The sequence below is a fragment of the Ostrea edulis genome, chromosome 6 (genome assembly GCF_947568905.1).
Source record: "Ostrea edulis chromosome 6, xbOstEdul1.1, whole genome shotgun sequence".
NCBI lineage: Eukaryota > Metazoa > Mollusca > Bivalvia > Ostreida > Ostreidae > Ostrea > Ostrea edulis.
Window position 1 is genome coordinate 12967511 of NC_079169.1, and position 11283 is coordinate 12978793.

The 11283-nt window shown below is 36.7% G+C and overlaps 2 protein-coding genes across 2 annotated transcripts; one reads left to right on the top strand and one right to left on the bottom strand.

Annotated features, from left to right (window-relative positions):
- Window positions 1-2302: 2302 nt before the first annotated feature.
- Window positions 2303-3991, bottom strand: LOC130047142 (perlucin-like protein). Its single transcript, XM_056141560.1, has 5 exons — window positions 3943-3991; window positions 3374-3528; window positions 2869-2959; window positions 2536-2765; window positions 2303-2329 (listed from the first exon to the last, which is right to left on the bottom strand). The coding sequence occupies exons 1-5, from the start codon at window positions 3989-3991 to the stop codon at window positions 2303-2305; spliced, it is 552 nt and encodes a 183-aa protein (XP_055997535.1).
- Window positions 3992-4345: 354 nt separating this feature from the next.
- Window positions 4346-5949, top strand: LOC130047141 (perlucin-like protein). The gene is made up of 5 exons (XM_056141559.1): window positions 4346-4391; window positions 4503-4654; window positions 4911-5001; window positions 5594-5823; window positions 5923-5949. The coding sequence occupies exons 1-5, from the start codon at window positions 4346-4348 to the stop codon at window positions 5947-5949; spliced, it is 546 nt and encodes a 181-aa protein (XP_055997534.1).
- Window positions 5950-11283: the final 5334 nt, after the last annotated feature.

Genomic DNA, 11283 nt, shown 5'->3' on the forward strand with positions numbered 1-11283 from the left:
AAGTAAACATTAACGGCAAACTGATCACTCAACTGTATGACAAACAGGATGATTTCAGCTTCTCCACCGTCAGCTTCCCATATTTATGTAGCAATATTCCATTATCACCTGTATATGGTGTTTATATCTCTCAACTAATTCGATACGCAAGAGCTTGTTCTTCGTATGGTGAGTTTTTAAATCGAGGCAAGCTACTGAAAAACAAGTTGATGGTAGGGGGTTTCAACAATCTCGACTGAAGTCAGCACTTCGAAAATTCTATGGTTGATATAACGATCTAGTTCGTAAATACAACCTATCATTGGATGAAATGTTGTCTGACGTGTTTCATACCGATTGTTAGGTCATTCTTGACACACTGATTTTGACTACGGATAACTCCGTTTACCTGATCGGGATATAGGGCTCACGGTGGGTGTGAACGGTCGACAGGGAATACTTACTCCTCCTAGACACCCGATCCCACTTCTGGTGTGTCCAAAGGTCCGTATGTGCCCAACTATCTATTTGAATTGCTTGAAGGAGTTCGCTACCTTCACCTTTCATTATGCTTTATTTTAGCCAGTGAAAATTCCGCATATTCTATGGTCGTTATAATCATCTAGTTTGCCAATACAACCTATCAATTTTTTGACCGTTTTTGCACTGATTTTGACTACGGATTTCTCTGTTAACCTGATTGAGGTAGAGGGCTCACGGCAGGTGTGACCGGTCGACAGGGGATGCTTACCCCTCCTAGACATATAATCCCACCTCTGGTATATCCAGGGGTCCCTGTTTACACTGTTCCCTAATTGATATTGGTTATAGGAGTAATGAGATTGATCACTGACCTTTTATTATCATTTCAAATATGCATCGCCCTTGCCTTATGTGTATCATTGTGGTTGTAAATTGACACAATAATTCAAATTTGGTACACAAAAGATTGACGACAGTCGGTGTTGTTGAGACATCGCTCATTTTTGTCAGGGAATTACTAAATATACATATATTTTTCCTTCTGTAAGGTATACAGTTCTTATTTGCTGATGAATAGCCTTTTACCTGAACTGTTAAATAACACGTATTTTTGGAATAGTTCGAAAATCCGGCAATTTCAAATTGCAAAAATCTGGTATTTACACATTCTACTATCGCTAAATACAGATTGTGTGATGTCACACACTACAGCGTGCATTATCGCGCATAAAGTATACAGGAAACGTAAAAGCATTTCCAAATCGAACTGTGAATTTGAATTTTGATGAAAATATATATTACTTATGAAGGTATAAATTTCCGAGAAATGGAATATTATGGTAATATAATAAATATTGCAACGTTTTCAGATTGAATGCAATGTACTTAAATATAAAAGTAAGGTCACAATCTATGGAAATAAGTCACGGAAGTGATGGTGGTTTGTAGCCCTTCATTTTTAGTGAGTGAAATGTTAGATAGGAATGGCTCTTTTTTCAAGAGTGATGCCTGTAGTGTACTCTCGTCATGAAACAATCATGTGTATAATAGTATAAATGATACATTTAACATCTTGTCGTAGCATAAAGAGTACATAGATAAAAAGGATCAGGACTGTGTATAATGTAATCATGAATAAGCATACATTACAGAAATCATTACACTGTGTAAATGGTCAGATGTTCAGTCTCTGGACCAGTAAACATTCAACGTAGACAAATGATCGTATGTTCTGTCTCTCGATCAATAAACATTCAGTTTAAGTATATGGTTGGATGTTCTATCTCTCGATCAATAAACATTCAGTTTAAGTAAATGGTTGGATGTTCTGTCTCTCGATCAATAAACATTCAGTTTAAGTAAATGGTTGGATGTTCTGTCTCTCGATCAATAAACATTCAGTTTAAGTAAATGGTTGGATGTTCTGTCTCTCGATCAATAAACATTCAGTTTAAGTAAATGGTCGGATGTTCTGTCTCTCGACGAATAAATATTCAGTTTAAGTAAATGGTTGGATGTTCTGTCTCTCGACCAATGAATATTCAGTTTAAGTAAATGGTTGGATGTTCTGTCTCTCGACCAATAAACATTCAGTTTAAGTAAATGGTCGGATGTTCTGTCTTTCGACCAATAAACATTCAGTTTAAGTAAATGGCTGGATGTTCTGTCTCTCTACCAATAAACATTCAGTGTAGGTAAATGGTCGGTGACCAATGGACATTCTTGAAGAACCTTTATCTTCCACTCGTTTTAAATTGCACACAATTAACCGATAAGTAAGAATAATCACTCAACAAAATGTCACAATATGGTCGTTAAAAGTTTATTTCTTACAGATAATCTAATAAACACAGACACATGGCTTTCCCTGAAAGAAGAAAATACCTGTAGAGTATTTTACAATGTCAAATCACAGCTTACCTAGCTGATTCATCACATGCCTTTATAATTTTATAAAAATAGCATATTTTATATGTATATGTCATACCAATATTCTCCTTATATTGATAATCGTAACAAGTTTTCCATTATCAGAATTAATGCATATTCAATTGAGCAAAATCGCATTCTTACCATTGGTTTCTCACAAACGTAGTAGTTGGCCGTTTGACAGCTGTCCACGTGCCAGTGATATTTATAGGACCTCCAGAATGTTCCACAGTTGTAGTCACCAGTAGTGTGGTAAACTGGTTCCTGGCCGTACCAGTCAAATTTGTGACATGGCTTTACGATGAATCCCCAGCACCATCTGTGTTTGTTTGGTCTCAGAACGTCATTCAATGCCATCCATGCTCCTCTTCGGTCTAATAAGTAGACATCAAATTTACAGTGCCTTAGCAAGATTTGCAAACTAAAAAGAAATAGTTGAAACGTTACAAAATTATTAGATGTGATGAAAATGCTTACATCCATAGACACTCAACATGTGCCTGACGAAGGTGTTTTCGTGGGACTGATCAACTGAGACGAGATATCCTCCCATAGCAGCGCATCTCATCTAAGATATATAACAATTACATGTATTTTCCCCATTGGATATCTTGTGTGCAATACCAAAAGTGGTTAATTCTGTAGGTCAGCAATAGCAACTTATACCCCAGAAAGACCATCGTACGGGAAATTTTTAAAACAAAACTTGGTAATACGTGACAATATTTAATAATGATGATAATGTAGTTTTTCTAATGTCTTATTACAGGCAATAGAAAGATTATTCATATCAGAGTTATCCTTTCCAATAACAATTCAACGAACCCGCATTACCATATCACTTGAATCATACATAGGCAATGGTAATGGCCTAAATTGCTGACTCTATATAGATAATCACACAGACTACCCATGTCTATTTTTAACGGATATATTGTGACAAACTTTGAGAACGCATGGCGTCGTGACGGTTCCAACTTACAGAGGCTCTGTACCAGTTGAGCTTGTCTCTGCTGAACCAGTAACAACGTTTGTTGTACTGATGCCATCCGTAGGGACATCCACCGGAAGTGATCTTGGCAGCGGCGTACTTGAAGGCACTGTACCTCGGTCTGTTTCCATAACTCGCAAGAGAAACTGAAATCAATGTTGAACTATCATAATGTATGCAGGAATGATGTGTTCAAAATATTACCTAAGGGAAGACGCATAAAGGGTGCAAATGGAACAAGCAAACATTTTTAGACGCAAATGTTGCCAACCAAATGGGAGGGTTCATTGTAACCCTTCTAGACCAGTCACTAAGTGATAATCTCACTTCATCATCAACGTCAAAGTATGAAAACTGCTGCATTAATTCAAATTGATCTAAAGTCATATAATTACTTGACGTCGGCGCCCAATAGTTCACATTCTAACAGTAACAAATATGATCACACGCTGGAACCTGATCTGTAAATACTTAATTACACTGATTTCTGACAATCATTGCGACTTGTAGTAAATGTATTAGATATTGAAAAACACACATTTTTTTAACATTTGACTTACCACTGACGACGGCCGATATCAGAAGGAGAGCTAGAACCAAGGAGTTCATGTTGTACGGTGCTGTGTAGAAACTTGCTGGTGTTTGAAACTTTCAGAGGTTTATATATATGTGGATACTTCGATCATTGCACAGGTAATTCCATGTATTGCAATATGTCAACTCCTTAACAAGAGATTATCATCCTCCCTAATCCTCCGATACACCCATAAACACCAAATGTGTTATGCATATTAGGTAAATTCTATCTGAATCAGCTAATACGATTTACAAACATGGTTATTTGTTTATTCTAAACTCGAAAAAGGCGTTACTATCTACAAGTAACACTAGTCAAAAGGATAGGCCTCAGTCGTATAAAAGCTGAGATAGTAGGGACCTTGGTTCATACTGTAAGTTTCAGTCATGAATTGCTTACTTGCTGTCTCAGTGCTTGTAGCTGTAGCTATAGGTAAAAAAAACATTAACAGCAAGACCTGTTAATAATGTTATTAATGCTAGCACTAATTTCATTTCGGAAAAGTGACGATGATATCATTGACAAAATCATTTGTTGTTACAGTTGAGGGTAGCTATAACTTTGCTCCAAAGTACGGTAAGTTTGGATATGTTGCCGCCAAGGTAGCTGCTGGAAGCTGTCCTTATGGATGGAGTCTATATCACGGGAGCTGTTATTATTTCAGTAGAGACAGACTGACCTGGTGGCAAGCCTCTGTAATTATCAGATTTTATATTTTAAGGCGTAGTTGAAATCATTTTCTTATTTTTATGTTAAGACGGAGATTTAAAAAGACTTCTTCGCTGTCTGAACTGAATTCTTTAGTCGTGTAGACTCGTCGTGTTCTTGTCGTGAAGGAAACATCCTTTGGTTATAATAACTGACAGTGAGCCAAATGTTTATGCAGTGATTGTCTTGATAAAGAAGGATTATGGCAACATTATTTTATTTCTTAAATTTAATACATTCAAGATGAAATGCGCTTCCATGGGAGGTTTCTTGTGTAATATCGATGCAGCGCACGAAAACACCTACGTCAGACATCACCTAGCGATGTATGGAGGTACGTGAAGAGCTAAAACTTCATAAAAGATTAAAGGATATACTAGCTATTTCTGATATACACATCAAAACATTATGTGATTTCTCTCTATTTTTTGTTATTTCCATGTTGAAATAGATAAAAACTAAATCTTGCAAACCAGAATACAACGTCAAGAGTCATTGCCTTTTTCTAAAAATGACAATACTTCAGTAAAACAGTAGCATACTACTCATGAGCCTTATGCGTTGGTTAAAACTATATTCTTGTACTGTGTATGTGGCATGCGGTCCATAATTTTTTTATTTGAAAAATAGCATTGTTGCTATTTGAATTAGTTACGTATTGTATATTCATAACTACTTGCTGCTTAACTTCGTACATTTTACCTGTATAGATTCATACACCTAACCGTGTACGTTACAAACTACAAAAATTGACGTCAAATTTGTAAACCTAATTATTTATGCAAAATATTTAACGAAAAGGTTAGACATGACAAAATTCTAAAATTAAGGTCCCTATCTTGATTTTGCTAAAGGAGGTAGCTGTATAGATAGAAACTACAAATGTTTGTCCACCCTTTATTAACTTTATAAATGTCTGTTGATAGTGTCCCCTGGAGCTTGGATGGGACTGAATGACTGTCTGTACCCTAACGCTCACAGATGGAGTTGGGGATTCACAAATAAGCGATGCCATAAATTTGATTGGTATGGTAACGAGCCCATTTACCACAAATCTGGCGACTGGAACTGTGGTGTCTTCTGGTCCAGTTATAAATACCACTGGCACGTGGACAGCTGTGCGCAAACGAATTACTACGTCTGCGAAATGAGACTGGTAATTTTCTATTCATATTTGTATTATCGAATACTTTCAGTTTTAATCAAAATATCTCAACGATGAATATGATAATCAAATGCTTTCTCTCTTTTTTAGGGAAAACCTTGCAAATGCCAATACTAATTGTAATAAATGTTTGTAATAAATATGTGGTAAATAAAATGATGTTTTACCTTTGTGTAATATGGATCCAGTAAGTGCTCTACCAAGCCACTATCTTTGCTCCTCACGAAAATGTCAACAGCTGTGAAGGAGAAACTTCAAACTTACTGTGCGACTACATATGCCAGAAGTGGTGTTAATCAAATGTGGATTCTAAAAAATTCTAAAGAACTTTTAGTAAACTTGAAATCACAGAATTTTTCCCAAATCAATAGCATTAAAACCTATGACTTTTCAACACTATACACGACCATTCCTCACGATAAATTAAAAACTAGACTTTTTGACATCATAGACAGTTGCTTCTTCAACAAAAACGGAAAACGGAAATATTCATATCTAGTGATCAGTCATTCAAAAACTTACTTTGTTAAACACCACTCTGATTCCACGCACAAGTACTCTGAAGTTGAAATAAAAAATATGCTAGAGTTCCTCATTGACAATATCTTCGTGGTCTTTGGTGATCAGGTCTTCCAACAGTCTGTTGGAATTCCCATGGGCACGAATTGTGCTCCTTTGTTAGCTGACCTGTTTTTATATTCATATGAAGCAGAATTTATTCAAAAACTTCTACGTGCGAAGAAAAAATCTCTCGCTGTGACCTTCAATTCGACTTTTAGATATATCGATGACGTTTTGTCTATTAACAATGATAGCTTTCATTCATATGTCGATTTGATATATCCCTGTGAGCTCGAAATAAAGGACACCACAGAGTCGTCCACTTCTGCTTCATACTTAGATATTTTATTGAAAGTAGACATTAACGGCAAACTAACAACTCAATTGTATGACAAACGGGATGATTTCAGCTTCTCCATCGTCAACTTCCCACATTTATGTAGCAATATTCCATTATCACCTGCATATGGTGTTTATATATCTCAACTGATTCGATATGTAAGAGCTTGTTCTGGGTATAGTCAGTTTTTAAATCGAGGTAAGCTACTGACAAACAAGTTGATGGTACAGGGATTTCAACATTCTCGATTGAAGTCAGCATTTCGCAAATTCTATGGTCGTTATAACGATCTAGTTCGTCAATACAACCTCGCATTGGGTCAAATGCTGTCTGACGTGTTTCATACCGATTGTTAAGCCGTTCTTGGCACACTGATTTTGACTGCGGATTACTCCGTTTACCTGATCAGGATATGGGGCTCACGTCGGGTGTGACCGGTCAACAGGGGATGCTTACTCCTCCTGGGCACCTGATCCCACCTCTGGTGTGTCCAGGGGTCCGTGTTTGCCCAACTATCTATTTTGTATTGCTTGTAGGAGTTATGAGATTGACCACTGTTCGTTATCTTCACCTTGCATAATGGACATGTTATTGACGGATGTAATCAGATCAACATTTATTATAGTAATGAAACGGTGAAGAAAAAGAACAGTGATCAATCTCATACCTCCTATAAGGAATAAACGAATAAAGAGTTGGGCAAACACGGAGCCCCTGGATATACCAGAGGTGGGGTCAGGTGCCTAGGAGGAGCAAGCATCACCTATCTGTGGTATCTTTTATCTAGAGTTCCCAGGCATATATCGAATCAACATATGGATGAAAAGCATTATTGTTAACATATACAACGTCGTAGGCATATCTAAATATCTAGATACATGTACATCTGCAGAAAGGAAAGGTCTTCTAAAATATAGAATTCTAGTAATGGGCCTTACAACAGAAAGGTCTTCTACGAGCTATGTCAGCTAGATCCAGTACACATTTCTCGTGAAAGGTGAAGATAACGAACAGTAATCAATCTCGTAACTCATATAAGCAATATGAATTAGAGTTGGGCAGACACGGATCCCTGGATATACCATAGGTGGGTCAGGTGCCTAGGAGGAGTAAGCATCCCCTGTCCACCGGTCACACCCGCCATGAACCCTATATCTTGATCAGGTAAACAGAGTTATCCGTAATCAAGATAAATGAGCCAAGAACGGCCTAACAATCGGTGTGAAACAAGTCAGATAACAATTGACCCAATGATAGGTTGTATTGACAAACTAAATTGTTATAACGACCAGAGTTTCGCGAAATACTTACTTTAAGCAAGACTGTTGTAAACCCTGCACCATCAACTTGTTTGTCAGTAGCCTGTATCGATTTTAAAACTGATCATACGCAGAACAAGCTTTTGCGTATCAAATCAGTTGAGATATACAAACACCATATGAAGGTGATAATGAAATATTGCTACATGAATATGGGGAGTTAATGATGGAGAAGCTGAAATCATCCCGTTTATCACAACGTTGAGTTGTTAGTTTGCCATTAACATCTATTTTCAATAATATATCAAGTATGAAGCAGAAATGGACGACTCAATGGTGTCTTTTATTTCGATTTGACAGGGATATATTGAATCGACATACGAATGAAAATTATTAATGTTGACAGATACTGCGTTGTCGATATATTTAAATGGCGAATTGAAGGGCACAGTAAGATATGTTTTCTTCTCACGCAGAATTTTTTTTAATAGATTCTGCTTCATAAGAATATAATAACAGGTCAGCTAACAAAGGAGCACAATGCGTGCCCATGGGAATTCCAACAGACTGTGGGAAGACCTGATCACCAAAGACCACGAAGATAATGTCAATGAGGAACTCGGACATTTTTTTAATATTTCAACTTCAGAGTACTTGTGCATCAATCAGAGTGAGGTTTAACAAAGTAGTGTTTTTGATGACTGATCACTAGAAATGAATATTTCCGCTTTGTGATATACGGGCTCGCTACCATACCAGTCAAACTTGTGACACTTCTTCTTGCTGAATCCCCAATTCCACCTGTGGGCGTTCGGATACAGACAGTCGTTCAAACCCATCCAAGCTCCAGGGCTGACTATCAACAAACATTGACACAAGTTAAAAATATCTGCATCTAGTTTTCAAATATCAACAACAAAACTTAAAAGAGTATATGCACAAAAAAGATAAGAAGCGATAAGAACCAATTCTGCTTCTGAACTTTTTTGTAGATATATTTTGTTATTTGTGTGAAATGTGAAGATAACGAATAGTGATCATCTCACAATTCCTACAAGCAATACAAAATAGATAATTGGGGAAACACGGATCCCTGGACACACCAGAAGTGGGATCAGGTACCTAGGAGGAGTAAGCATCCCATGTCGGGGTTAGGATTAGTGTGAAATTTAGCAATTCACTCTGGTGTGTCCAGGGTTCCGTGTTTGCCCAACTATCTATTTTGTATTGCTTATAGGAGTTGTGAAATTGATCACTGTTCGTTATCTTCACCTTACATGTAATCAGACAGAAAATTAACACTTTATTTTACCGAAATTGATTCAGATTTGAAATAGCATAGCACAACACTTTGTTGTTATGAAATTACATTTTTCTTAGAAATTGTCAAATCTGTGGTCTTTCAAGGCAGTTTTGGAAATAATCAAAGAGTTGTATGCTTCATTTCAAAATTAAGGATTATCTCCGTCATGTATAGCTCTGATCCGTAGACGAATTTGACTCCGTTCTTTGGCACTCTGTTTTTCTTTTAGTTCTTACAAGTTTATTGTTATTTCGGATTTCCAATATTTCGGCTTGAGCATCACTGAAGGGACATTATTTGTCGAAATGTGCCTCTGGTGCATAAAAATTAGTACCGTATAAGTTTTACATCAACAAATTATGTGTTTATAAATATGCAATATCAAGATACTTGATTTGGTAGTAATCAAGGCATGAGGTCAATTCCTTCTTATGCGAAACAGCTCAAAAACATGTCAATCCTTGACCATTTGAATAGCAGAAAATGAACATATATAAGACTTGCAATGCATGATTATGTTTTGAAATTACATTCATATGAAGCAGAATTTATTTAAAAACTTCTACGTGAGAAGAAAAAATCTCTCGCTGTGACCTTCAATTCGACTTTTAGATATATCGATGACGTTTTGTCTATTAACAATGATAGCTTTCATTCATATGTCGATTTGATATATCCCTGTGAGCTCGAAATAAAGGACACCACAGAGTCGTCCACTTCTGCTTCATACTTAGATATTTTATTGAAATTAGACATTAACGGCAAACTGACAACTCAACTGTATGACAAACGGGATGATTTCAGCTTCTCCATCGTCAACTTCCCACATTTATGTAGCAATATTCCATTATCACCTGCATATGGTGTTTATATATCTCAACTGATTAGATATGTAAGAGCTTGTTCTGGGTATAGTCAGTTTTTAAATCGAGGTAAGCTACTGACAAACAAGTTGATGGTACAGGGATTTCAACAGTCTCGATTGAAGTCAGCATTTCGCAAACAAATAATGCCTCTTCAGTGATGCTCAAGCCGAAATTTTGGAAATTCGAAATGACAGAAAACTTGTAAGAGCAACAAGGAAAACTAGAGTGCCAAAAAACTGGAGCCAAATTCGTCCAATGACCAGAGCTATGCATGAGGGAGATATAATCCTTAATTTTGAAATGAATTTCGAAATTCTATCCAAGCAATTTTACTCAACATGCCTCCATACATGGCCAGGTGATGTCTGACGTAAGTGTTTTCGTGGGCCTCGTCAACATTGCACAAAAAACCACCCATGGAAGCACATTTCATCTGAAATATCATACGACTTCTTCTGTTTCAAATGTCTTAATAATGTATTACTAAAATGGCATGGCCAGTCATACCGTGATAGATAAAAGTTTATTAAATGATATTGCTCAATTGTAACTGACATTGTCGTTGACATTTTGATATTAGAAGGAATCAAGACTACAGTTAGTAGTTACAGAGGCTTGCCACCAGGTCAGTCTATCTCTACTGAAATAATAGCAGCTCCCGTGATATAGACTCCATCCATAAGGACAGCTCCCTGCAGCTATTTTGGCGGCAACATATCCAAACTTACCGTACTTGGGAGCATAGTTATAACTACCCTCAACTACAAAGGAATACCGATGTAGCATTAACATGCAGTTAGTTATTATATAGATATAATGATAATAAAATTGATATAACGCCTTTTTATATGGCGAAGAAACCAGGGAATACTTCAATGACCACTATTACGAAGAAAGCAAGAAAGCTGTTCATCTTTTCCTTCCTGTAAAGAAAATAAACGGAGGATCCCTGCTTATATATCTACCTCTATCGCCGCTCAACACATCCCTACAGCAGCATAGGAACGCCCTTTCCATGTTAATCCTGCTTCATTACTCCCAGTGAGATTGTTGCCTAAGATAATTTGAACGATACTGACACCTGTTTTTTATAGATCTAAATCAATACGATATAATAGGATT

Excerpts from the sequence above, each read along its gene's own strand:
- LOC130047142 (XM_056141560.1), bottom strand. The coding sequence starts at position 3,991 with ATGAACTCCTTGGTTCTAGCTCTCCTTCTGATATCGGCCGTCGTCAGT. Across the intron at positions 3,529-3,942 it reads GATATCGGCCGTCGTCAGTG|TTTCTCTTGCGAGTTATGGA; the intron begins GTAAGTCAAATG and ends CATTGATTTCAG. Across the intron at positions 2,330-2,535 it reads ACGTTTGTGAGAAACCAATG|GGAAAGCCATGTGTCTGTGT; the intron begins GTAAGAATGCGA and ends TTCTTCTTTCAG.
- LOC130047141 (XM_056141559.1), top strand. The coding sequence starts at position 4,346 with ATGAATTGCTTACTTGCTGTCTCAGTGCTTGTAGCTGTAGCTATAG. Across the intron at positions 5,002-5,593 it reads TCACCTAGCGATGTATGGAG|TGTCCCCTGGAGCTTGGATG; the intron begins GTACGTGAAGAG and ends GTCTGTTGATAG. Across the intron at positions 5,824-5,922 it reads ACGTCTGCGAAATGAGACTG|GGAAAACCTTGCAAATGCCA; the intron begins GTAATTTTCTAT and ends TCTCTTTTTTAG.